We start from the raw sequence: 26,641 nt of genomic DNA, 5'->3' as shown, positions 1-26,641 counted from the left end.
CATGACTGGTGTACCTCGAAGTAAAGCAGAGCATAAGCTCAAGTGTGACCCGGCTTTTACGCCAGTCATACAAAAGCGCAGAGTAATGGGGGCGGAACAGGCTAACGCGTGTAGAACCCAAGTCAAGGAACTCCTTGACGCGGGCATCGTACGCGTTAGTAGATATCAAACATGGGTTGCAAATCCCGTTATGGTACTGAAGGCTAACAAACAATGGCGCATGTGTATAGATTTCAAAGATTTAAACAAAGCATGCCCCAAAGATTGTTACCCGTTACCCGAAATTGACCTCAAAGTGGATTCATTAGCACCGTTTCGCCTTAAATGCTTCCTTGACGCATAAAAGGGGTACCATCAAATCCACATGGCTGTAGATGATCAGGACAAAACCGCATTTCGGACGCCCGATGGCACATTTTGTTATCAAATGATGCCATTCGGACTTAAGAATGCAGGGTCCAGATACCAACGCCTGATGGACAAAGAGTTTCATGCCCAAATTGGGAGAAACTTGGAAGTCTACATGGATGATTTGGTCATCAAAAGCCCTGAGCCAGAAGCGATGTTGAAAGACATCGAAGAAACTTTCAACACGCTCAGAAAGATAAACATGAAGCTCAACCCGAGCAAGTGTTCCTTTGGGATGGAAGAAGGGAAGTTCTTGGGAGTCATTGTTACTAAAGATGGCTTCAGAGCGAACCCTGAAAAGGTCGAAGCCATTATCAAAATGGAATCACCTACTACCATCAAGCAAGCTCAGATACTGAATGGACGCCTAGTCGCACTTAACCGCTTTTTGTCAAACCATGCGGATAGGTCGTTCCCATTCGTGTCAACATTGAGAAACTGTTTAAAGAAAACGCACTTCCGCTGGACACCAGAAGCGGAAGCAGCTTTTCAGGAAATTCGGTCACGCTTGATCGAACTCCCAACGCTCACAGCACCAGAAGCGGGGGAGGAATTAATCATATACCTTTCTGCCACAGATAGAGCGACCGGGGCAGTCCTGCTAGTAGAGCGGAAAGGTATCCAGATGCCTATTTACTATGTTAGCCGTGTCCTAACAGACGTAGAAACCCGGTACTCCACCCTGGAAAAATTAGTCTTAGCACTTGTACAAGCTTCACGCAGACTAAGACGATATTTCCAGGGTCACCCAATCACCATTCTCACCAACTTCAAACTCGCAAACATTCTAGGCAAACCCGAATTATCTGGACGTCTAGCCAAATGGGCAATTGAGTTGGGGGAATATGCGATAAAGTACAAGCCAAGACCAGCTATGAAAGGCCAGGTCCTGGCCGACTTTATTGCAGAAGTCCCCGCTTCGCGGGAGAAAGAGTGCCAGGAGGAGGCTCAACCCTCCCCAGCACAGGACAACAATGATGTCTGGCGACTCTACACTAATGGAGCAGCCAGCAACGAGGGTTCAGGCGCAGGGTTGAAATTAACCAACCCAGCAGGCCAAGAATACACTTACGCTATTCGACTGGATTTTCCAAGTACGAATAACGAAGCCGAGTACGAAGCATTCTTGGCAGGGCTGAGAATTGCGCGTAAAATGGGAGTGAAAAACTTGGAAGCCCACGTGGATTCCATTTTAGTAGCCAATCAGATAAACGGAACGTACACGGCCGTGAACGACACAATGGCCCTGTACCTCGCACAAGCAAAAACCCTTATGCGCGATTTTAATGATTGTAAAGTCATACACGTCAAGCTTAGCGAAAACAAATCTGCGGAGGCGTTAAGCAAGCTTGCATCATTAGCCTTAACCCATTTGGGAAAGGACATCCGCATTGAACTCCTTGAAGCACCATCAGTCCCGCACAAGGAAATTTGTGTCATCCAAACCGGTACAGAAACGTGGATGACACCAATAATAAATTACCTTGCAGCGGGTATACTACCAGAGTCAAAAACACAGGCAAGAAAAATACGTTTTAAAGCATTAAACTATCAACTCATCGATGACATCCTTTACAGACGTAACTTTCTTGGCCCACTCTTAAGATGCGTGGACAACCAAGATGCTGACTACCTCCTAAGGGAAGTACACGAAGGCATCTGTGGAGTACACGCAGGTCCACGCGCTGTTGTAGCTAAGCTAAACAACGCGGGATACTTTTGGCCGGGGATGCATATGGATGCGCTGGCATACATCAGAAAGTGTAGGTCTTGCCAGCTCTACGCACCCAACACGCATCGCCCGAAGAATGAACTTGTTCCAGTCACCTCTTCATGGCCATTTCAGAAGTGGGCCATCGATGTGACAGGCCCATTTCCTACAGTAGCAGGAAACGTTCAGTTCCTAGTGGTAGCCATCGACTACTTCACCAAGTGGATAGAAGCAAAACCCTTAGCCCAAACAACCGCAAAACATATTAAAAAATTTATTTGGGAATTTATTATTTGTCGTTTTGGACTTCCACAGACTTTGGTGAGTGATAACGGCACCAACTTTGCTGACAAGAAGCTACAAAAGTGGCTAGAAGAACTTCAAATCACCCACACCTTTACCTCAGTGGCACACCCGCAAGGTAACGGTGAGGTGGAAAGAGCAAATAAAAACATCGTCGAAGGCATAAAGAAAAGACTCCTGGAACACAGATCCGGCTGGGTAGACGAAGTTCCACACGTCCTTTGGGCAAACAGAACGCTGAAAAAGGCCAGTACGGGAGAAACCCCGTTCAGCCTCACTTATGGCACTGAAGCCATGGTCCTAGTCGAAATTGGTTTGCCCTCACCAAGGGTCTTGATTCAGCCAGAAGACAATGATGCGGAAAGACGGTTAGACCTTATGCTAACCGAGGAACGCAGAGACTTAGCCGCAGCGCGTGAAGAAAACTACAAGCGACAAATGCAAAAGTACTACAACACGCGGGTAAAACTCTGCAACTTCAATGTAGGAGACTACATATTGCGTAACAACGAGACTTCAAACCAAGAGCGCCCGGGAAAACTGGTACCGGTCTGGGAAGGATCGTACATTATCAAAGAAGTTTTGGGAAAAGGCGCATACCGGCTCGAAAGGCTCGATGGCACTCCTATCCCAAGAACATGGAACAGAGCTCAATTACGCAAATGTTACATGTAGATCAATTCCAAACTTGTAAAGAAAAGGCCTAGAGCCACTTCTAATGGAAATGATTCTCCTTTCACATTGTGTTGATAGCCTTACCTTTATACTTATGAACTTCCCACGCTAATATGCCGGTATTCACCGCATAAATGTGGGAAGAAGTAAGTCGTTGCGTGTGGAAGGCGGCAAAACCCGCATAAACACATAAAACGGTAAAAATTTCTAAGGAAAACCTTCACGCAGGTCAGCTATAGGTGAAGTTTGGTCATCCCAATAAATGAAAGTGACGGTCCTACCCGCACAATCATGATAGAGGAAACTGAACATTGACCTATTGGCAACCGCGCGTCGAAAGGTTAACTTATTCAAAACACTTAGAAAATTTCAAAGGAAAAGATGAGGAAAACTTCCACGCAGGTCAGATATAGGTAAAGTTTAGCCATCCTATTGGTGCATAAATGTCAGTAGTTCATATGTCTAGTGTCTGTAATCGAGTCTGTAATATTGTTTATGTATTTGTTTGTTTAAAGCGAAGTTGTTGACAAGTTCGCTTAGGCGAACTTGTTAACCAAGCGAAGTTATGAACAACTTCGCCTGAGGCGAAGTTGTCGTGTATTTACATAGGTTACGGCTTATTGTTTAGTTGTTGTTCAAGTTGTTCGTGTAAGTCAGTTATTGTTCGTGAGTCAAGTGACGTGAGGTCGAGAGTCTGTAACTGTGATTATATCACGTGTTGAGTTATTAATATAACGTGTGTTTGTTCTTATCGTATTCGTGTGTTCGTGTGTTTGTGTTCTACGTCCGTAACGATCTACACAGGGATTCCGCACCTGTGTATATCGGGATATCTCGTGTGATCCGTCCAGGGAACCTACAATTGGTATCAGAGCTTTTGCTCGATTGTGTGGTTCGGGATATTCACGCGGGTGTAGAATTCGTCCCCGTTTCGACTTTTCGAGGGACGTGTTTTCGGTGTTTTTGCTCATTCTAACCTCCTACCAGTGTGTTCAAGCCTTTAAACTGTCAAAAACCTCGTTAAAATCCGTTTTACAGATTTGCAGAAACTGTGTTGTTCGTCAGGCGAAGTTGTTGTTCATCAGGCGAAGTTGCCGTCAGGATACGTAGGGTTTCGGCGAAGATATAAGGAGAGGCGAAGTTATTCACAACTTCGCCTACTTTTTCAAGTTCGCCTAACTCAGCGAAGTTCTCTTCAAGTTCGCCTACTTCCTAAGTTCGCTCACCCTAAGCGAAGTTATTCTCAACTTCGCCCAGTCACGCGAATTTAAGAAAGATCCAGCGAAGTTATTACTTAAGCGAAGTTATTCTTAACTTCGCCTACAGTACTTTATTAAATAAAAAAAAAAATTATTTTTCGGGTTTCTTCTCTTCAAGAAGGATGTCGTCGATCAACATCTCGGAGCTTGTAAAGATGGAAGTTGAAGCGGGGTCAGCTACAAAGGCCCCAAGGTTGCTGAAGGGAACCGATTTTGTCGCATGGAAGGATCGGTTCATCCAATATGTAAAGTACCAGGATGCGAAAATGTGGGTGTGCATCCAAGATGGCTATATTCCACCTGTAATGGAGTACGAAGGTAGGGACCAGATCAAAAAGTACAGTAAGATGGAAGAGGAAGAGAATAAGATGTATGAGGCCGAGAGCAAGGCCCATGCTGCAATCACAATGGCTCTTCCACAGGAGATCCTCCATACATTCAGAAAATACACATCAGCTAGAGAGCTTTGGGAAGCTCTTGAGAACAGATTTGAAGGGAATGTAGGAATTCGAGCTTCAAAAATCAAATTGCTCAAAACTCAGTTTTCCTTCTTCAAATTTTTGAAGAACGAATCTCTAGATGATATTATCACCCGATATTATCATCTAATGACTGAGCTGAGCAACTATTCTATTTCCTACCGAGAAGAAGAAATAGTTGAGAAGCTTCTCGATGCCCTCCCACCAAAATGGGAGATGTATACTGTACTGATGAGGGAAGACAATGACTTCCCTACTTATGATCTTGAAACCACTGTCAACAAGCTCAGAACTTTTAAGCTTAATATGGTAAGAAAAGAAACATCTATGGATCAGGTTCAAGATCCAGGCATGTACGGTGCTAAAGTAAACTCCAATTCAAGTTCAAAGACTGATTCTGCCGCCTACTACACGAAGGGCGAGTCGGGTGCCAAGTCTTCACAGGAGGGGCATGTGTCAGTAAACTCAAATGGGGATGTTTGCTTTGTAGCCGGTGGATCAAGTGGTACTAAACAGACAGCAAGCCAGAGTAGTGGCTCTTCAAGTTCTTCAAGCAATAACTACTCTAAGATGCCAATGAGCGTTAAATCTGCTGAAGAGCAGTTTGGCCTCTATGCTTCGTTTATTGCTTCATATGAGAACTATATCCAAGGGAAGGTTGTTGATCCAGCGATGCTGGATGAAGACTATGACCAAATAGATGCTGATGATATGGAAGAGATGGATCTACAATGGCAGATGGCCATGATTGTGAGGAGGGTGAAGAGGTTTATGAGGAAGACAGGGAGAAAGTTTGTTGGTGGCAGGCCTGGGTTCGACAAGACTAAGGTGAGGTGTTATAACTGTCAACAAAACGGCCACTTTGCTAAAGAGTGCAGAAACGAGAGAGTTGAACGTGGTCAAGGCAGGTCTGCACAGTACAATGGGAGTAATAAAGATTTAAGTGCCATGATGTCTAGAGAAGCAGGTGAATACAACTGGAACCTGCATTCGGATGAAACTTTTGAGCAGGCAAATATGGCTAAGGTTGAGAATGAAGAATGTGAGAAGGTCACTGGAGAAGTGAAAGCTACTGGAGAGGAAAAAGCTTTCATGACAGATCTCAAGGACCAGTCCTCCGAGGTATGTTCTAAACCTATATGTACTAAATGTGAGAATTTGTCTGAGCAACTTGCTACCATAACTGATCAGTATGTTCGTTTAGATGCTGAATTTAAAACTCTTAAAGAAGATCATCACTTTATGAAAGCAAGAGAGAACAGTTACAAAATTAAAATAAAAGCGTGTGAAAAAGATGTTAAAAGCTTAAAAACAAAACTTGCTGAAAAAATTGAAGTGATAGATCTAAGTTATGAGGTTTTGGAAGAAAAGACCAAACTTATTGCTGAACGAGAAAAACAGATTGCTGACCACCAGGTGAAAGTGGTGGAACTGAACCGAAAACTTGAGCAGTTCAGAAATTCCTCAGTTATTCTTGATCACCTTGTTAGTGATCAAGGTACCTCTGCGAAGAGGGGAGGAATTGGTTATCACGAGGTTCCACCACCTTATAACCACAATTATACTTATAACCCTAGTGTTCAGAAATCTGTTGATTTTGAAGTTCCTCAGACAGTTCCAATCAAGGTTTCGAGTAAAGAACCAATTGTTAGTAAAGGCGAAACAAGTTCGCCTGTTTCAAGTGTGAAAATTTCTGTTGCAAGTCCAGTCTCATCAGATTCGGAGAAGTCGTCCGAATCAGGTAAGACAAAAGAGGAGAATGTGTTACTCAATGGTGGAGAAAAAGATAAAACTAATAAGAAAAGTACTCCACTAAACCCGTACGTCCCACCTTATGTGAAACGAACGGCCGGTAACACAGCCTCGAGATTCAAAACAACCTTTGAAAAGAAAGTGGAGCATAGATGTTGTTTTAGGTGTAATAAATTAGGACATCTTGTTGCAGATTGCCCTCTGAAGCCGCGATTCAGAGGTGTGAGACCTAATAAAACTGAGAATAAGACTAATACTATTAAAAATGAAAACCATTCAAAATTTCGAAATGTAACTAATTCAGGTTTTCACAGAAACAAACCTCAGTTTTACAATGCAAATAACCAAACCACAAGATATAATTCTTTCAATTCACTTAGGTTTGGAAGGTCCCACACTCAATCTCCAAGGTGGTTTCCTAATAGGGCTTACAGAAATTATACGAATACTAACTGTGAAAAGCCAAAGTTCGGGATGTATAGATCCAAGACCAATTGGTCTTGGGTCCCTAGATTCTAATCCTTTGCTTTATTGTGCAGGGACAGTTGAACAGGGCTGCCCACAGTCTTTGGATTGTAGATAGCGACTGTTCCCGGCACATGATGGGTAACAAATACTTGTTGCACGACTTAAAACTTGTTCAAGGAGCGAGAGTTAGCTTTGCCGGTGAAAGTGGAGGCAAAATTACTGGAAGAGGAACGGTGTCCAATGGAAAAATGACTCTTGAGAATGTGAACTTTGTAGAAGAGTTGAAGCACAATCTGCTGAGTGTGTCGCAGATTTGTGATAAGGAGTACACTGTTCATTTCACGAAGAATGAGGCGATCGTGTTGAAGCCTGGTTTTCAGATACCAGACGAGTGGATAGTGATGAAAGCTCCACGTGATACAAATACTTATGTGATGGATATGAGGTCTACTGAAATGGCCACGGAAGAATCATGTTTAATGACGAAAGCAAGCGAATCGGAATCCGAACTGTGGCACAGGAGGATGGGGCACATTCATCTTCAGAAGATGAACCACATTGTCAGGAATGGACTTGTGATGGGCGTTCCCTTGAAAAGTTTTAACTTTGAAGACAAATGTATTGCATGCAAGAAGGGAAAGCAACACAAGAAATCCCATCTCACCAAGAAGGTCAACTCTATTGCCAGTACTCTATAATTGCTTCACATGGATCTCTTCGGTCCCGTATATGCAAAAAGTATAGGAGGTACTTCTTACTGCTTGATGATCACTGATGACTACTCGCGATATTCGTGGGTATATTTTCTGAAATCGAAAGATGAGACGGCTCAAATGGTGAAGAATTTGATTACCAAAGTTGAGAACGTCATGGGTAAAACAGTTAAGTTCATCAGGAGTGACAATGGAACGGAGTTCAAGAATTTTGAGATGGAGATCTTCTGCCTTCAGAGAGGGATTTAACACCAATACAGCGCTCCGTATACACCGCAACAGAATGGAGTGGCTGAAAGGAAGAATAGAACGTTAATAGAAGGAGCCAGAACAATGCTGGCTGACTCGAGGCTTCCTGTGGTGTTCTGGGCTGAAGCTGTTGCTACAGCCTGTTATGTCCTGAACAGAGTCTTAACGGTTAAGAGGCTTAATAAAACGTGTTACGAGCTTATGCATGGGAGAAAGCCCAATTTGAGTGGTCTTGATCCATTCGGGTCCCCTTGTTCGATTTTGAAGACAAATTCTAAATTTGGTGAAGTAGCCGATGAAGGAATCTTAGTCGGTTATGTTGTTGGGACTCCTAACAGACGTGTCTTCAATACATCGACCAGCAAGGTTGAGGTGGTGTGTAACACCGACATCACAAGTTACCAACCGCCAAAACCAAGCAACGGACCTGCTGAGTTTTTCGACTATGTTAAACTCTTCAAGTCTTTTAACGTACCGTTTTTGGATATTGCTGAAGAAGAAGAGAGAGTTGCAACGAAGATGATCCTTGATGAGGAAGAAAATCTATTGCAAAGACAGCTGATTGATAAATGTCAACCTTCCTCATCAAACACTATCGGTACCCCTGCTGCCTCGACTGAAGAAGAATTTTTCAATCCATTTCACTCTCAGCATGAAACAACCATTGACGAGCTCTCTTCTAACTTGGAAGACAATTTGCATGTCGGTTCTGTACCAACCACGAGAATTCATCAAGATCACCCTTTGGAGAATGTGATTGGTGATGTGTCCTCCGGTGTACAAACTAGAAGTAGCTTGAATGAGCACACCTGTGTTTATACAAGCATTAAGGAGACAGGAATAATCAATGAATGCCTGTACACCTGCTTTATAAGCCAGATTGAACCGGAGAATTATCAAATGGCTTTAAAGGACAGCTCGTGGGTCGAAGCCATGCAAGAAGAGTTGGCTTAATTCGAGAAGATGGAAGTTTGGACTTTGGTTGAAAAACCAAAGAATGTGCATGCTATAGGCACAAAATGGGTGTTTAAGTGCAAGAGAGATGATAAGGGGATCATTATAAGGAATAAGGCGAGGCCAGTCGTTAAAGGTTTTAATCAACAAGAGGGGATTGATTATAATGAAGTGTTCGCTCCTGTCGCCAGGTTGGAAGCCATAAGATTGTTTTTGGCGTTTGCTGCTTATGAAAAGATGAAGGTATTTCAGCTAGATGTGAAGAGTGCGTTTTTGAATGGGAAAGTTGATGAGGTTGTGTATGTTGAGCAACCTCCGGGTTTTCCTGACCCAGACTTTCCAGATCACGTGTACAAATTGAGCAAGGCGTTATATGGATTACATCAGACACCTCGTGCCTGGTATTCAACTTTATCAGATTACTTGCTCGAAAATGGTTTTGAAAGAGGGAAAATTGATAGCACGTTGTTCTTCAAAAGAGATGGAAGCGACTTCCTGCTGGTGCAAGTCTACGTGGATGACATTATATTTGCTGCATCTAAAGTCTCCATGTGTCAGAAGTTTGAGGACGTCATGAAGAAAAGGTTTGAAATGAGTGCTATGGGTGAACTAACTTTCTTTTTAGGATTGCAGGTTGATCAGAAGAAGGATGGGATGTTCATTCATCAGACCAAGTATGTCCATGATGTGCTCAAACGCTTCAAGATGGAGGACAGCACTCCATTCGACACCCCTATCTGCGTCAATCACAAATTGGGTGCTGAGTCAGACGGTGATGCAGATGTGGACCCAACTCAGTATCGGGCTATTATAGGTTCTTTAATGTACTTAACTGCTTCTAGGCCTGATATAATGTTTGCTGTTTGTCTTTGTGCACGTTTTCAGGCAAATCCAAAAGAATCTCATTTAAAGGGTACGAAGAGGATACTGCGGTATCTCAAGGGCAAGCCGAAGCTGGGGTTGTGGTACCCGAGAGGAGGAGACTTGGAGCTGGTCGCTTACACGGATTCTGATTATGGAGGGTGCAATCAGAGTCGGAAGTCTACAACTGGAGGATGTCAGTTTCTTGGTGGCAGATTGGTGTCGTGGCAATGCAAGAAACAGACTTCGGTCGCAATTTCAACCTGTGAAGCAGAATACATGGCAGCATCCAACTGCTGCTCTCAGGTTCTTTGGATTCAACAACAATTGCGCGACTATGGTCTGAATTTCTTACTTACTCCTATTTGCATTGATAACACAGCTGCTATCTCAGTAACTAACAATCCCGTGAAACACAGTAAAACTAAACATATTGACATACGTCATCATTTTATACGGGATTGTGCTGAGAAGAAACTGATTGTTCTTGAAAAGGTGGATACGCTTGATAATTTCGCTGATTTATATTCTAAAGCGTTTGACAAATCCAGATTTCAAAACCTTATTGAACTAAATGGGATGATCAATCCCGAGTAACCATGCTTTTTGGGTATAAAAAAAAAAAAAAACGTCACTTTCGCTTAAAATTATGTCGGTTACCTCAGTTTGAAGGACATGTCTTAGGATATGTTTGGTCCTCATTTCTACTTGTAGAATATAAGGATAGCCATTAACCAGATGACTGACAGTAACCGGGGCGGTTTATGATGTGTTTTCATTCTTTCGCTTAAAATTAGTAGGTCATATTAATTAGTTAGAAGGACACATACTAGTATGTGGTCGGTCCAGCTGATCCATTGGATCTTCGGGATAGCCGTTAACCTGACGACTTGATTTGATCGGGGCGATTGAATTCAAAAAAAAATTTTTATAGGGAAATGAAATTATTTTTCAAGTCTACTACTTCGTAAGAAGTACGTTTGCTATGTTAAACGGAAAATTGATCCAACCTTGGAAAATGATAGATATACTAACTTTGTGTGCTTAACTAGTGAAGTTATAAGGCTTAAAAGGCTTTAGGACAGTCATTGTATGTCATGGTAACTTTTCATGGTGCGTAAAAGTAGATGTGATACAAACTAAAACTACTTGATTTTACGTGGAAACTCCTTACGAGTTTTGCATGTCTTCATATATATCTTTCCGAATGATAGGCAGAAAAGCGATTACCCAGTCATACACGAGCCCGTAAGTGTTCTGATTCCCGTGAAGATAGCGTTTCAAGAAACTGCAGTGATCCAGATTCGGGACTTGCAGTTGGTTACTACTCTGAAGTCTATGTAAAGTTTATCATAAAAAAAAAAAAAATTATGAGTTATTGAAACATTCTAGAGATGAAAATATCAAGACTTCTTAATCATGGAGTAAGAAAGAGAACGGGAAGGAGATGAAGATTAATTACAAACTTAATCAGACACTAAGGGTCGAAGTCAATTCGGGGTGACTTGGGGAAAGCCAAATACGCTTTGAGAATAGATAGGAGGCATCATAATCTCTGAGTTGTTGCCCACTTAAATTTTGAGCTTAATTGAACTTAACTCGTATCACAGAAATGATGAAAACCATCTTAAGTTATTTACCTACTTACAACCTGTTTCCTTATGTCATAATACAGTTAAACACGGATCTATGTGACAATCACGTAGTTAGTATGATTCCTGTTCGGACCTTTTCTAAAACGTAGTAGTCCCTATCAAGACTGAAATTTGATCCCTTGTACTTTAATTCTTTAATTTTTTAAAGTTTTTCGTACTTAGGTAGTTTATGATTTTGTAACTGGTTACTTGGACTTGATCGTGTTATTTAATTCTTAAAGGAAACCTTTAAAAGTTAAATGCAAAATGTTCAAATTTTAAGGGTTGATTTTGTAAATATAGGCGATGTTGTTGAACAGGCGAACTTGTGAATAACTTCGCCTAGGCGAAGTTATCCGTAACTTCGCCTGTATAACTTCGCCCCTATATAAGGATTTTCAAGAGTCACAGTTCATATTTTTCAATTCAGCGAACTTATACCCAGCGAACTTATCCGGAATTTTTCATCCGATTATCCTTTTGTTTCCGATTTCATTCATTGTTCAAGGTGTGTTCGGGTTCTATATGTTATACTCGATGTTCGATGTCGTCATTCCTAGGTTGTTTTGACACCCGGTTAACGACCTCGGACGTTCGAAACCTATACCCGATTTCAAAACAAGCTTTTACGTGTTCATGAGCAAACTGATCGTCCAGATTGCCTTAATATCATGTAGTCTAGTCTACTTAATCGTCTAAACTAGCCGAAACATCAGATACTCGATGTTCGATAACCTTACTGTCGCCGATTCAGTTTCAGGCGAAGTTAAGGTTTAGGCGAAGTTATCCGTAACTTCGCCTGATGCTCAACTTCGCCTGAGGCGATGTTGTGGTGAGGCGAAGTTGTCATTAACTTCGCCTGGACATGTTAAAATTTTAAAATTATTAGACGAACTTAAAGATGAAGCGAAGTTGTTCCCAACTTCGCCTCAACTTTAACTTCGCCTATACAGATTATCACAACTTCGCTCATGGTAACAAAGCGAACTTGTGCTATGTCTTTACGTTTATCTAACTTGGTTCGTTTGTTGCAGATATGGCTGCAGTAGCTGGTGCTGGAGGTGCAGGAGGAGACGATGGTGATAACCAACGGCAATTCTTCCCGGGTCACAATATGTACATTACCTTAGACCCGGAGGCAAGCGGTATGGAAGATTACCGCGATATCATAACTTTCCTCATACGCTCTAGGATATTTCATGCTATCACGACGACTCTGCCGATATCCTTACCGAATATCGAGGATTTCTGGCAGACGGTAGAATATGATTGTCGTGTTGAGCCCCCGGTCATGCGAGCGACTGTGAACAGTCAAGAGGTTCGGTTCAATTCTGAACAGATCCGAGTGGCGTTACTGTTTGGAGAAGAGACGAGGGACGACCCAACTGAGTTTGTGGCTCCGTTTCGTGATGGAGCGTTTCTCCGAATGGGCTATTCTTGTCCATTAGGCGATACACAGAGACGGAAGGGTTTTCTACTTGATCAGTGGCACTTCCTTATGCATGTCATGATAGTTTGCATGTCAGGAAGGAAGGCGGGCACTGACGGTATGAGTGCGACCATGCAGTCCGAAATGACTGCATTGACTTACAATAAACGCTATAGTTTTAGTCAGATGGTCTTTTACGAGATTGACAGACAGAGGAGGGCGATGGCTCGTGAGCGGTTCATTATGTATCCACGTTTCATCCAGATGATATTGAACCATGTGGCTCCGAATCTACCTCAGAGACGACCAATCAGATACGTGGAGTCTGTGAGCAAGCGTATCTTCGCTCAATGCCGCACTTCGAGTGCGAGGAGCAAGCCTGAGCTGCGTCCAAGGCATACTCCACTGTTTGGGTTTTTAATCAACCCAGAGTATGTTCCTGCTGCTGGGGACGAGTTCAGAGATCCTCAACCACGACAGGCAAGAGCAACTCAAGCTGCATCTGCTGTGCCTGTTGTGACGGCTGAGGAGAATATTGATCTTGATGAAGTATTTGGTGGTCAAGATTACTTTGATATGGACCGAGTTGATCCGCTGGAAGAGGTGCAGGTCTCTGCTGCACAGGGTTCGGGTGTGAGTGTTACTAGAGCAGCAACGTCGATGGCTGACTCAGATTTGGATGAGATCATGGATGAGGGGAGACGGTTGATGGTGTCTCGAGAGAGAACGTTTGGGAAGAGAAAGAGAACGGAGGATGATGAGTCAGAAGAGGAAGAAGATATACATAAGCTGATAAGACGATCAAGACGGGAAAGGACAGGTGCTGGTATGGGAGCTGGAGAGACTTCAAGAAGGGTACGTTTCGCTCCGGCCGCACTGTCTGGTATGTCTATCGTTCCTACTTCTGTACAGGTTACAAGCGCTGCGGATGTTCCCGTGGTGGCTACATCATCTGCTGGCATTCCATCTACCACTACTATCCAGATGTCGACTCCGGAGATTGTGTCTCTACCACCTCCAACGCTTACTCAGTCGGTGGTTGCTGCACGATTTGTAGAGTCAACGGTCGTCACTACTGCAGGGTTATCAGGTATGGTACCACCTGCGGTTACGCCTGCTTCTGATGTCTCGCCTACGCCTACTTCAGACTCAGAGAGAATAGCTTCACTAGAGCGGATCGTGGCAGAGCAATCTGTGACTATTCAACGCCTAGTAGAAGAAAATCAACTACAGTCATCCCTTCTGGTTGAGCATGGGAAAATTATAGATGCCTTGAAGGAGTTCTTGGCATCTCAGGGGGAGATGAGCTGTAAAGGCGACGAGCTCAGGACGAAGAAGAGAAACGACAGAGACGATGATCCCAATGCATCGAAAGATGCAGGTGGTGAGCTGCCAAGAACTTCTCAAGCTCTTGGTACTTCCACAGCTGAGGGGGAGTCTGCCGACGCGGCTGGTGGTGATGATGACGTGATTGATGCGTTGAGGGAACTTGACGATGATATGTTCAGTGACGATGTGTTATTTGATGAAGATGTGCTGCCGAGTGATGTGATTGAGAAGATCGGTGAGCAGATTGAGATTGAGAATGAGATTGAGGAAGGCGAGATAGTAGAGGAAAATGTCGAACATGACATTTCAGAGGTTGAGAAGGCCGATATGGGTGATCAGACGGCAGTTGAAGATACTGAATGGGAAGAGCAGCCTAGGTGGAAGGAAGGCTGTGCTCATTGGTTTATTAAGACCAAGAAGCCTGCTGTTCCAGCCATGTTCAAGAAGAGTTATAACATCAAAGGCTATGCTGAGTCGAAGAAGGGAATTATCTGTTGGATATATGATGAACAGATAAAGTTGTTTGTGGTGAAGCGTTATGATGGTATTCAATACTTCAAAAGAACCCTGAGATCTCTCAATACGTTGCCGGAATGTGAGGTGAAGGATTTGGCCAGGTTGGGCCTGATAAATAGAAGTGACGACAACATGGCAAGAGTGATTGGGAAGATCGTGTGGAAAGAAAGCATAAAAGAGAAGAAGTTTGAATTATTAAAGCCACAGAAGGGAAAGCTCGTGGAGGATACAGAAAGGGGAATGAGAGCAGATGGCAAGCCATGGATGGTGATGAAGTACAAACCGATCCGATGCATCAAGGAGGTTCCAATGAAGACTATGCCTCAAGATGTGTTGAAGAATCTAAAATGGTGGTACGTTGATTGCCAGACTGCTGAAGCCGTGATGGAAGACGAAGACGAACAAGAAGTGCTGAGGGTGTATGATCCGATGCATCTTGTTAACTTATCGAAAGCTGATCTGCAAGTGTTGAATGAAAAGAAGATATTCTATATTCCTGCTTGGAAGGATGAAGCAAGGAAATATCAGCGTGTAGTCACGGTATGTGTTAGAGAAGGAGTGCATACGTGAAGATACAGGATTACAAGACAAGAGCTTAAAGATCAAGATATGAAGCTACTGCCAAGAGGGAGTCTGTTGGTGCATAAATGTCAGTAGTTCATATGTCTAGTGTCTGTAATCGAGTCTGTAATATTGTTTATGTATTTGTTTGTTTAAAGCGAAGTTGTTGACAAGTTCGCTTAGGCGAACTTGTTAACCAAGCGAAGTTATGGACAACTTCGCCTGAGGCGAAGTTGTCGTGTATTTATATAGGTTACGGCTTATTGTTTAGTTGTTGTTCAAGTTGTTCGTGTAAGTCAGTTATTGTTCGTGAGTCAAGTGACGTGAGGTCGAGAGTCTGTAACTGTGATTATATCACGTGTTGAGTTATTAATATAACGTGTGTTTGTTCGTATCGTATTCGTGTGTTCGTGTGTTTGTGTTCTACGTCCGTAACGATCTACACAGGGATTCCGCACCTGTGTATATCGGGATATCTCGTGTGATCCGTTCAGGGAACCTACACATCCTACTAAGTGAAAGTGACGGTCTTATCCGCACAATCACGAAAGAGGAAGCAAAACTTTAACTTATTATCTGCCACGTTGAAAAGTTAACTTATCTAAGTACTAAAGAAATTGCTAAGTTAAAACAAAATATGAGGGAAATAAACAAGGCAAGGCATTAACAAATAATTTTTATTCCATCAACATTCAAACATTACAAGAATTGCTGGGTACGTACCCGCATACAAGATTAGAAGTCTACAAACATAAAAATCTACTCTAATGGTGGAAAGGAATCTAAAGTATTAAGCTTCAGGACCACTCCCACTTGGACCCGCACCATCAGTAGAGTGTGGCGGTTCAAGGAAAGCTTTGAGGATAGCTAGCCCATCATCAGCAGCAGCAATCTCGTTTACCTTCTCCACCACCGGATGCGGGAAGGCGGCATACTGATTCACTGCTTGGTCATACGCAGCTTCAGTATCCACATTGTAAAGAGGGAAGTTGGAAGGCGGAATGCCTTGTTCAACAAACCCTAGACCAAGCAGGAAGCCAGCCTTTTCTCCATCCTCATGAGAAGCGTTGAGGGCTGCGCTCATCGCATCGTCATATGATGTGTTCGTGAACACCCGATGCACAACCTAAAAAACAGAAGTATATCAAAAACTCTTCAAAGTGTAAGGAAAAGCGTAAAGAAATTGTGAAACTGCGCATACCTGCGACAACGCTTCTCGAAGAAGCCATTCCTTGGTAACCAGAGCCTCCTGGAGGGCAGCTTGAGCTTCATTACGGGCGCGTTCGGCTTCGTTATTTGTAAGGTTGGCAAGCAACACATCTTTGGCTGCAGCCTCTTCGACGCCCTTTAGCTTACGCTCAGTGTGGTCAAGCACCCCCCTCTGGTCCAAGATCTCTTGGAGCTTCTTGGCATCTTCCATAGCCAAGGCATCATGAGCCTGCTGGAGCCTCTCTAATTTGGCTTTAAGTTCCTCATTCTCGATGCGTAGAGGCTCAGCAGCAGCTTCAGCCTTGGTGGCCCTCTCGGTTGCGTTCCGTGCAGTTTCCTTAGCCAACCGAAGCTGTTCATTAACAGCTTGGGCGGCCTTGGAACGGGCCTCGAGACGAGCCTGAACGTCAACCTCAAGGGCCTTGAAGGCCTTCTCCTTTTCCGCAGCAACGGCGGCAAGCTTCGCATTCTCCTCCCGGATAGCCCGCTCTTGAGCCACTTCAAGGCTACGCGCCGTCTTTAACTTGTCGTTTTCACGACAAAGTAGCTCGACGCGCAGCTGCATCCGGGCGAGGAGGATTCGGAGCTCGTTGGACAGCCTACCTTCCTGGTAGCTGGCCATGGCCTCCCCCAGCGCACCGCTTTGGGCGGCGTGACGCGCCCATTCGACGCAGTCCTCAGCAGTCCGGAGGGTCGTTCCCCGGCGGATCTTCCACCGAGGAGCGTACACCTCGTTGGAATCACGAACTGCAATAAAACAAAAAACAGTTAAGAGAGAGAAATGATGAAAGGGATATAGGCCAAAATAACCCTACGCACCTGTAGGGTCGACAACAGGCCGATAGCCACCAAACCCATCACCTGAACCTAAAGGATATCCATCCAAAGGTCAAGGAGACGGGAAGGAGGCAAGGGTTGGCTAGACGCCCCAACCCCAAACGTACCTGAAGGACTGGCCGTAGTCGCAGGCGCCGGAGGAGGCATGGTGGAGGCTGCCGCGGTGGAAACCAACGGAGGTGAACTCACCGGAGGTGAACTCACAACCGTGGCCGCGGCTGCGGAAGAACCCGCAAGAGAAATCACCGCCGGCTCAGTGATGGATTCTGTGAAAATGGCACTGACGGCCGGCGGGGATAATGTTACAGCTGGAACAGTTGGCTCAACGGGATGAGCAACTAAACCAGTACTGCAAGCAGGCGTAGCCGCCTGGGTCATCGCCTCGGGTAGGTTGACCAAACCTACCTTCATGGGTCCAGAGCTGCTCCCTCCCGCTCCACTCTGGAATGCCGTAGCATCCACGCCTGCACGAAGACAAGATATATAAGTATAATAGCGGAAAGATATGAAGTTAAAGTTATGAACACTTACGGGTCTTTTTGAGCTTGAAGGTGCGAACAGGCGGGGACGAACCCGATGGAGCCGGCCTCTTCGTACCGGTTACCGTCGTCGTCCTGGGCTGCTCGGAGGTGACAGCCGTTTCAACCTCCGGAGCAGTGGTCTCAACACCACCTGGGTTCCCCGCCGCCTCTTCACTCTCGGTCTCTGACTCAGACCGGTTCACCTGGTCGGCGGTGGAGGCTACCTTCGCCTTGCCCTTCCCGCCAGCAGCCTTCTTCTTCCGCGCAAGAAAAGGACCATCTGCGGATTCCTCATCAGAAGATGACAAGATTAGAGGAATTCCGGCAGAGGTTTCAGCATTCAGAGGGCGAGGGTTAAATAGTCTTTTACCTGGCCGCGTGGCGCTCAGTATTTCGTGGCCTGGCGGGTAGGCCTCCACAAACCGATCCGCAGTCTGCGCAAGGATGGGCAACTCGTTCTCGTCAAGAGCGCGAGTACCCAACCGAGCGGGACCGTCAGCTTCCCGCGGATGCAGGAGGGACTGCAAGTCATTTCCCTCTGAAATAAAAAGAAAAACAGTTAGAAAAAACCTTAAATCAACAAAGAAGACGGAGCATACCGTAAGGGATAAAGTTCAAACCGTATTCAAGTACGATGGGAATCTGTGGCGCATCCGCCCCAGCATCCTTCCACACCCTGCTCATACCGAGCATCACCATCCCGGACTCCGGAAAGCGGTAAACCGGAGTCTGGATCCGGGAAATCTTGGAGAACCATTCCGCCTCCTGATAGTTGGAGGCGTGAAGGCTGGGGAGAGCTCTCCCGTTATTAAATGTCATCGCTATAGGGACGACACGGGCAGAGATGTAAAAGAACTCCCACTTCCAAGACCGAAGACTGCGCTCGGTAGCGCAGATCTTCAAACCCTTGATCCGGGTGACCAGGGTGTACCAGCCTTGGATGCACCTCCAGGAGTAGAAGGTCATCAGGCGGTCGACGTGGGGATCCACGCCAAGAATGAGGCACACCCACTCAAAATGGCGGATCTTGGCGATCGCCATTGGGTGTACCTCCGTCAGGTGCACACCGTGTCTATCCAGAACACGGTATACAAACTTCGTCAATGGGAACCTAAGATTCCCATAGACGAAGAAGGCGGCATATACCCCTATTTTGCCCTTGGGGGCATCGTACACCGTCTTGAGGAACCCCCCCTTCTCAGTGACGAGCTCACGGTGTCTGTTTTGCAGGTCATCTGAAGAACATCCTTCTTTGCCGGACCTAACCCTCGTGGGAAACATTACTTAACCCCCAGATTATCCATAATCTACTCGGGGTCGATTAGTGTTTCTTCACCGTTTAAGAAATATCTAGGTTTGATAAGATCCATACCCGTGAATTCGGGTCAAATGCATGAGAAGTCTCCATTTAAAAATCAAGCAAATCTGGTGACTCCAAAAAAAGGAGGAGCGACCACATCACGACACGTAGGATTTTTATGTCTTCGTTTATATATATTATAGATGAAAAGAAAGTAGCAACATACGTATACTGGTCAAATAGTGTAAAGACATGTTAACAAATGTTGTCTTTTTATACATGAGTTTATATAAAACAAATACACGCCAGTATTTTAATTCAAAATAATAGTATTTCAGCTAATAAAAATTGATTGTTGTTAGGGTTGTTTAAAAAGTTAGAAATTCGTTTGAAATCGGTTCGGTTGTAAATGTGTTGAGCCTCCTTGACTCGGTTTGTAAGCAGCCAATTAAGTATGGATCAAGGTAAGCACACTCGTTTGACATTTTTGAAATTGATTCTAAACTAGGTCATCCTTTTTAAACGGTGAGGGTTTATTTTACATCCATAGACATGTGTCATGATGTGTCATGGTAGGATGAAATGTGATGGTAAATGAGATTAACATTTATATTAATTATTAATAAAAAATTGCATAGCTTAAATTTTCATGCTAAAGTCTTCACTTTTCCGCCCCTGCACCCCCCCCCCCCCCTCCCCTCTCTTTTTGCACCCTTGCGAGGCGGTGTGTCGCGTCCAAGTTGCCGATGTGGCCGGCCTTAACATCCATGTTTGTGAGCCTGACACATATATATATCCTTGGAATTGAGAAATTGATTTGAACTATAGCATATAAACAATATATGCATTTTCTATGTGAGATTGAGAAATAATTATAATTATAATTATAGTATAATTTAGAAGTTTGGTGTCACAAAAGTGTTTTTTGAATTTTATATTAGTTGTGTTTTGTTTTTATGTAAATCATTTTGATGATTAATCAATTGTAATATCTTGGTGTGTTGGTTGATGTTAAGTTTGATAATGCTAATGGTAAACTAGAAAACAAGCTACTCAAGTTCAAGACCCATATAAAACAACATTTAACATTTATATATGTTATAATAACACACGTAATCGAAACCGACCGAATACGCGTTGATTTACCACCTCAATACTCGGTGCAACACGCCGAGTAAAAATCTAGTTATTTATATTAGGATTTTTCCATATATTTGTTTATGGTTCATTAACGTAATTTGTTTGATTCAAATTCTCATGGTTTGGTGTTTCTAAACAGAAGGATTGTCATTCTAGTGTTTGCTTTATATGATTTATGGATTGCTAGCATGTGCCTATAATGTTAGCCTTCCAAAATTATAAAATTACATAATCTTGACTGGAGTTCAATTCAATTGTAACATTCAAATATAAGTTTATCGCCTGTGTTTCATACTTTCATCGAGTGCTTTTTGTGTCAATCGTTCTTGCTTTTCGAAGAATCACATAGTGGCGAAGCTTGGCAAAGATGTCGAGGGGGCCGGATGAAAAAACACATTATAAAAACAGTAAACGGAGGGAGGCGGGGATCAAATTTTTGGTTGAAAACGGGTAAATTTACACTACGTATTAAAAATGTCGGACGAAAACGAGTAAATTTACACTATTGCGCAAACAAACGAAGGGGCTGGAGCCACCCCTGCCCCCAACTATCCTTCGCCAATGGAATCACATAATTAAATGCCCTTAATAGGAGTCTAGTCTAGTTTCAAGTTCACGCTGAGTTGTCATTGTTGATTTAAGTGGATTGAACACTTATGTGCTATCTTTCTCTAAATATTGATTGTTTGGAGTTAATTTATTCTTATGTTTGGTTGTCTTCTTAGCTCAATTTAATTACTTTCAAAACTTCATAATTTGTTAGTTATTGTCAACGATTTAGTATTAGGAGTTATCCTATATTACATTTGTATAGGTACACTTGATTATTATATATGGTTTACTCTCTCTAGGTGAAAACCCATTTTTAAACTCACATGTGTGTGGATTTTCAATAAAATTTACATGTCTAGTTAGATTGGATTCTTCTAGACTTTCTTCTATTGTCATATAAATACAACTAATACTGAACGTTTGTTATGAGAAGAGTGATCACCTCTATATGATTTTCTTTTAAAATAAATGCAAATTACATTAACTTGTCTACTAAAAATTTTAAGCTCCCTTGAAACATTGCAACAACAAGAAAGTAATTTCAAAAGTGCTAAACCAAAAAAAAAAAAAAAATAACAGCACCCGTATACCGTGTTATAAAGAAATTAACATATTTAAAACAATGTGTATTCGGTCAGTTAACCCGAGTGTTGCAGAGGCAAGTTGACGTGTATTCACTTGGTACCGACTACGTTCGTAACAGTACAATAATTAAACCCAATAAGCGAAATCCGTCGAATTAACACATAAAAAATTTTAATATTTAAGACGAAATTCATTCGATCGGTAAACCCGAACGATGAAACTCGAGCGTTGGTAAAACCAGAGCGTTATCAGTTGCAGCGGTGAATAGGTAAAACCTGAGTGTTGCGGCAGTAAGTCGACGTGAATTAGGTCGATTACAACTACGTACATTATGACATCCTAATTAAAACCAAAATAAAAAAAATATATGATTTATTATCTCGAAAGAAAGAAAATAATAAAGTAAGTAAAAATAGCATGTCTGGTGAGGTGCCGGGGGAGTGCGATAGGCATTGGTGCAGTGCCACAGGCGAGTTGGTTCGTACGGGTGCCGGCACCTGAACCGAGCACTTGGTGAATGCATGATTGGGTTCATCTGCCCTGAGGAATCAGCCTCCGTTAAGAGCCTTTGTGCCAATCAAGGAACAGCCCTCAAGCGCTCCCAGTGCCAACAAGCCCAGATCTCCTTAGCCACCTGCATCTCTTCCCACCTCCTGACAATCTGGTATCCCCTATACATATGCCCAAATCTGTAGTTATAATAATACAACCTCTGTTTTTACTTTGAATCTTTATACATGCATACAGTGTGTATTTATCTTAGTATATTACAAGGGCTATTTACCTTTATGTATTTGAACTCTTAACATCAATTGGAGGTTATATAGATAGTAATCACTGATTTAATCTAGCTTGCTTGTAAATTGTAATATGCATAAGTGGGACCATGAATCCATCGTTTTTTGCCACCAGGTTCTGTTTTTTGTTCTGATTGTGATTAGACTTGTTTCAACTCTTCAAGTCGCTAGTATCGAAGACTGTTAGAGCTAGGCAAAAGGGGTTTCGGTTGCGTGTGTCGTTGACGGGTTGTTTTTTGTTATTCAAATCATTGGGTTGGTTTCTTGAGTTGCCAGTTTATTTTACTATTTTGGTTGATCGAAATTAGGGTTTTCATCGCCACGGGCGAAGTTCTTGGAGTTTCCATGATTGAGCTAATGTCGAGTATTACCAAGGACGCTTTGTGGTCGAAACTAGGTGGCTGGTATCTTGTGGATTTTGTTACTGTTTATTGATTGGAATAAGAAGATAAGAGAACTCGAGTTTTATTGGTTTGATTAGAGTTGTTCTTGTGCACTTAATATTTTGATTATCAATGGTTTTGAAAAGCCCGCTTGGAGCGTTGAGGATATCCTGATAAAAATATGGTTAGAGTTATGAGTTTTGGAAATCCCAATAAAAACCCCTACATATTCCAAACGGGTACCAAGTACCCGTACCTGTACGTACGTATCTAAATTAATAAATCTGGGTACCCGTACCTAATAGACATGTACGCACGGGTATTCAGGAAAAGAGTCTCATCCCTACTCTAGACCTATAATTGTGTGCATGGAAGTCATTAAATGCTCGATGATCAACTGCTGGCGAGGTGTGACATGTAAGATCCCGCGAGTTTGCGACTTTTAGGGGCTTTAGTAGTGTCCCATTGAGCACCGTGGATGAACGTGTCAGATGACGGTTACTTTAGTGTCCCATCGAGTATGGTGGCTACACGCGTCAGCCGGTGGTTGATTCAGTTTTCACATCGGTGGAGCATGAGAAGTCGTCGGCGTCCACATTAAATGCCAGGATACTATAAATAGGACCCGATGCCCTTTATTTTTCGTTTCGTTTTAACTTCAATGCCCCCCCCCCCCTTCTCGCCCCCTTTAATGATTAGAAGTTTTAGATTGCGAATTTCTTCGTCTTTTCCTTCTAAACATCGCTTCTTATCACATTATGTCCATCTTTTTTACTACATATGGCTGCATCCAAAGCGAATATGCAACCATTAACAAAAAATTTGACCTGATTGGAGTATGATTCTCTCATATTAATGTATGGGATTGCACACAAATGAGTTGTGGTTACAAACAACTGATCTTCAACTTCACCCAAGCGTGCAGTGGTGTATATAGGTTTAAACAGGTTGTGGAAGTATAATGGGTTCGAACCGGTCTTTAAATTAGAATGATGAAAAAGAAATGCCTTATGCAGTCCGTTTTTAGTACTCCTGGCGGTCCAGCCTTAATTTTTCAAGGTTAGTTAACTCGAACGCAAACATACATTCATCGCTTTTTTTTGTTTATCGAACTCATTTGATGAACTAAATCTATATGGCTTCAGGGTGCAGCCTAATAACACATTGATGCAACTTTAGTCAATGAATGGCTGGCAATAATTGGTAAATCTTCACTGACTTTTATATGCAAATTGGCATGTGATCACCGATATTTCTATTGATTCTTTAACCAAGTGAGCGTCTTCGGTTAAATCTTAAAATTTACAGTCAAAATGTATAGAAATCAAGCTTGAATCATTGTGATTCATCAGTTATTGTTGATACATGTTTTGGTTTCGTGGGTTACCCCCAACGAACAAACATGATCGGATAACCAACAGGCAGAACGAATCATAAACGATGTATTAGATAGAAGACTTAAATGTAATATTGATACAACTTTGGGTTATATATAAAGCTTCTTTTGTTGTGAATAGAGTAATTAGATACATGTATTATCATATAGATTCTGAATCAAAACTATATTCATAGACATGATCTGAAAAAAGAAAAACAGAAAAAAAAACCTCTTTTATATAACACTTTATAGACAACCGGATACAAGGTTGAAGAACTACAACCGGTTGACATCCTCCTATGATATCTCATAAAACATAAACAAAATCTAACACCATAAACACCTATCTTTTAGTCCTATATTAATATAACCACAATTAGCTTATCCTAATTCCCATCCATCTTGCTTCCATTGTTAATCACCCCATTAAAACTCGAAGCATGCTGCAAATCAGATAGCGAAAACGACCTCGAGCTCACACACATCCCACCAGACGAATCCGACAATTCATTGGCATGTACATTTCTACTGCTTCGAGGCAAGGGTGGAAGCACACGACCCGCCATTGCCGCGCTTTGGTTGTTTCTAGCAAGCCTTTTCGACACCCCGCCCATCAAAGCATGATGAGCAATCATGTTCTTCCGCTTTCGGCTGTAAGCGTCTTCCGGCTTCACAATGTCTTGAATCGACTCTATCGACACCGCTTCATCCAAGCTTCCATACGACTTCGATTTCCCAGCATAGAACGTTGATATACCCCTTCTGAAAATTAAGTATTTTAATTAAAACACCTATATGAACTCTAATTCAATCCCTTTTATAGTTTTATTTCACTGGTAACCCCAATTTATTTTATTTAAAAAAAAACAGAAGGCAAACAGACACAAGTTAGCCGAAATTATTAAATGAAATTGGTATAATGTTAGATAATTAATTAAGAGTTAACAAGTTATACTTGATGGGCAGAACTTGCTCCAGATCACTTAACCCATTAAGCATTCCATTAATATTATTATTATTATGATCATCCTTGCTTTGAACTTCAGTGTCGTTATCACCGGAATCACTGTCGTTGCCGATGGAGGAAGAAGTGGTGTCATCTTCTTCTTTGACGGCGGGAAGAGTGGTGGTCCAAGGGTAACCGCCGGTGAACCTGGTGGTGTCCGGCAAGTTAGAGACCCACATCCGATTACTATCAGTATTATTATTAATATTATTATTGTGATTATTATGGTGCTCGAAAGCAACAGACATCGGATGGGTGTAAGAGTATAAAAATTGGGTGAATTTATATACAGAGTATATACACGGGAAGGAAAACCGGATGCAGAGAGAGAGAGAGAGAGATGGTGAGGTCATGAGAGAGAGAGGCCTTATCCTCTCATCTAACTTCTCACCAGAGTCATTAATGTTAAGCATTCATATTAATCAAATTATGATTTATGATAAGCAAACAAGATTATCCATCTCCTTTAGTTTTTGTTTTATTAATTGGAGTGGTGTGTGTCTGTGTGCTGGTGTTTCCTATGGGTATACCGTATATGTATCATGCATGTTTTTATGCCAGTGTGGTTAAAAAGGAAAAGGTAAAAAGAATATGTTTATGATAAAAAGTGAAATCTTTTAGCTTTGGTTGTTTAGATTTGCATATTAATTTGTTTAACTAAATTATTTTACCAAGACTATCCATAAGGGGCGTTATGGATTGGGAGCTCATAAAGCTCCTACATCATCCCCTCAGTGTATTATGGGGCGTTATAGAGGTATTAACCAATATATATGTTTTTGGTTGAAAAGAGTGACGACGATATGGTAAAAAATGTCCATTAAAGAGCATATTTAGAGAGTGGTTTTAGTAGCAACATCTATTTTATGTTATCATTTTTATTGTAACTATTTATGAATTATTATGAACATCATAACATGTTCATATTTTTGTTTATTTGTCCGTTTCTCAATTTTAACCTAACAACTCATAAGACAATACCAAAACTAATAAGGTAAAATTGTTGAAGCTTCAAATGTCATAAATGAAATCATTTGAGTTTGGGAAATAATGATATAGACTAGAACTTCGGGTTAGGAATTTGGTATCCAACCCGGGTTTGATTGAGAAATCCTTGACTAAATCACGTATGTAGGATCCTAGACTTTAAAAACTAGGGTAACGCAAAATTCCTCATACTCGAACCCAAACATGACCCCTTTAGTTTTTATATACAAATTATTACTTGTATTCAAGATCCGAAATTCATATACCGTAATTCCCTAATTAGTTTCCATTTCTAAATACACCGTCTTCGCTCTCATGACACTTATTTATACCTTGTCTTGCTATCACGGTCACCATGCTTAACCATTTGCTCTCTCTCTCTCTCTCTCTCTCTCTCTCTTGACCAGCATTTCTGTCTCTTGTCGTTTCATCTCTTGCCGGTTCCCTCTTTGGTAAGTGGAAACTATATCATGTTCCTTTTTTATGGATATTATTACTATAATGCGTTTAATTGAGCCTTTGTAGTTAGTATTGTGATTCTCCGTGAGTTTAATCGAGAACTAGGCACACTCCTTGAATATGGATTGTCTATAGGGACATGGATGGGTTAGTTTTTGTATCCTTGAATTTATTATATCTATATAC

The 26,641-nt window shown here is 42.3% G+C and overlaps 1 protein-coding gene across 1 annotated transcript; it reads right to left on the bottom strand.

Annotated features, from left to right (window-relative positions):
- Window positions 1-24,205: 24,205 nt before the first annotated feature.
- On the bottom strand, window positions 24,206-25,365 carry LOC143630184 (protein OXIDATIVE STRESS 3 LIKE 2-like). Its single transcript, XM_077099261.1, has 2 exons — window positions 24,959-25,365; window positions 24,206-24,765 (listed from the first exon to the last, which is right to left on the bottom strand). The coding sequence occupies exons 1-2, from the start codon at window positions 25,360-25,362 to the stop codon at window positions 24,390-24,392; spliced, it is 780 nt and encodes a 259-aa protein (XP_076955376.1). The 5' UTR covers window positions 25,363-25,365; the 3' UTR covers window positions 24,206-24,389.
- Between the last annotated feature and the right edge of the window lie 1,276 nt (window positions 25,366-26,641).

This window comes from Bidens hawaiensis, unplaced genomic scaffold (assembly GCF_021521415.1).
Source record: "Bidens hawaiensis isolate Kalapana, Puna unplaced genomic scaffold, B.hawaiensis_p1.1 tig00005588_1, whole genome shotgun sequence".
NCBI classification, from domain to species: Eukaryota; Viridiplantae; Streptophyta; class Magnoliopsida; order Asterales; family Asteraceae; genus Bidens; species Bidens hawaiensis.
The sequence above is the reverse complement of the archived record's forward strand: the minus strand, read 5'-3'. Positions and strand labels throughout refer to the sequence as shown.

Coding starts and splice junctions, on each gene's coding strand:
- LOC143630184 (XM_077099261.1), bottom strand. CDS start 25,362: ATGACCTCACCATCTCTCTCTCTCTCTCTCTGCATCCGGTTTTCCTTC. Junction 24,766..24,958: donor GAGCAAGTTCTGCCCATCAA/GTATAACTTGTT, acceptor CTTAATTTTCAG/AAGGGGTATATCAACGTTCT.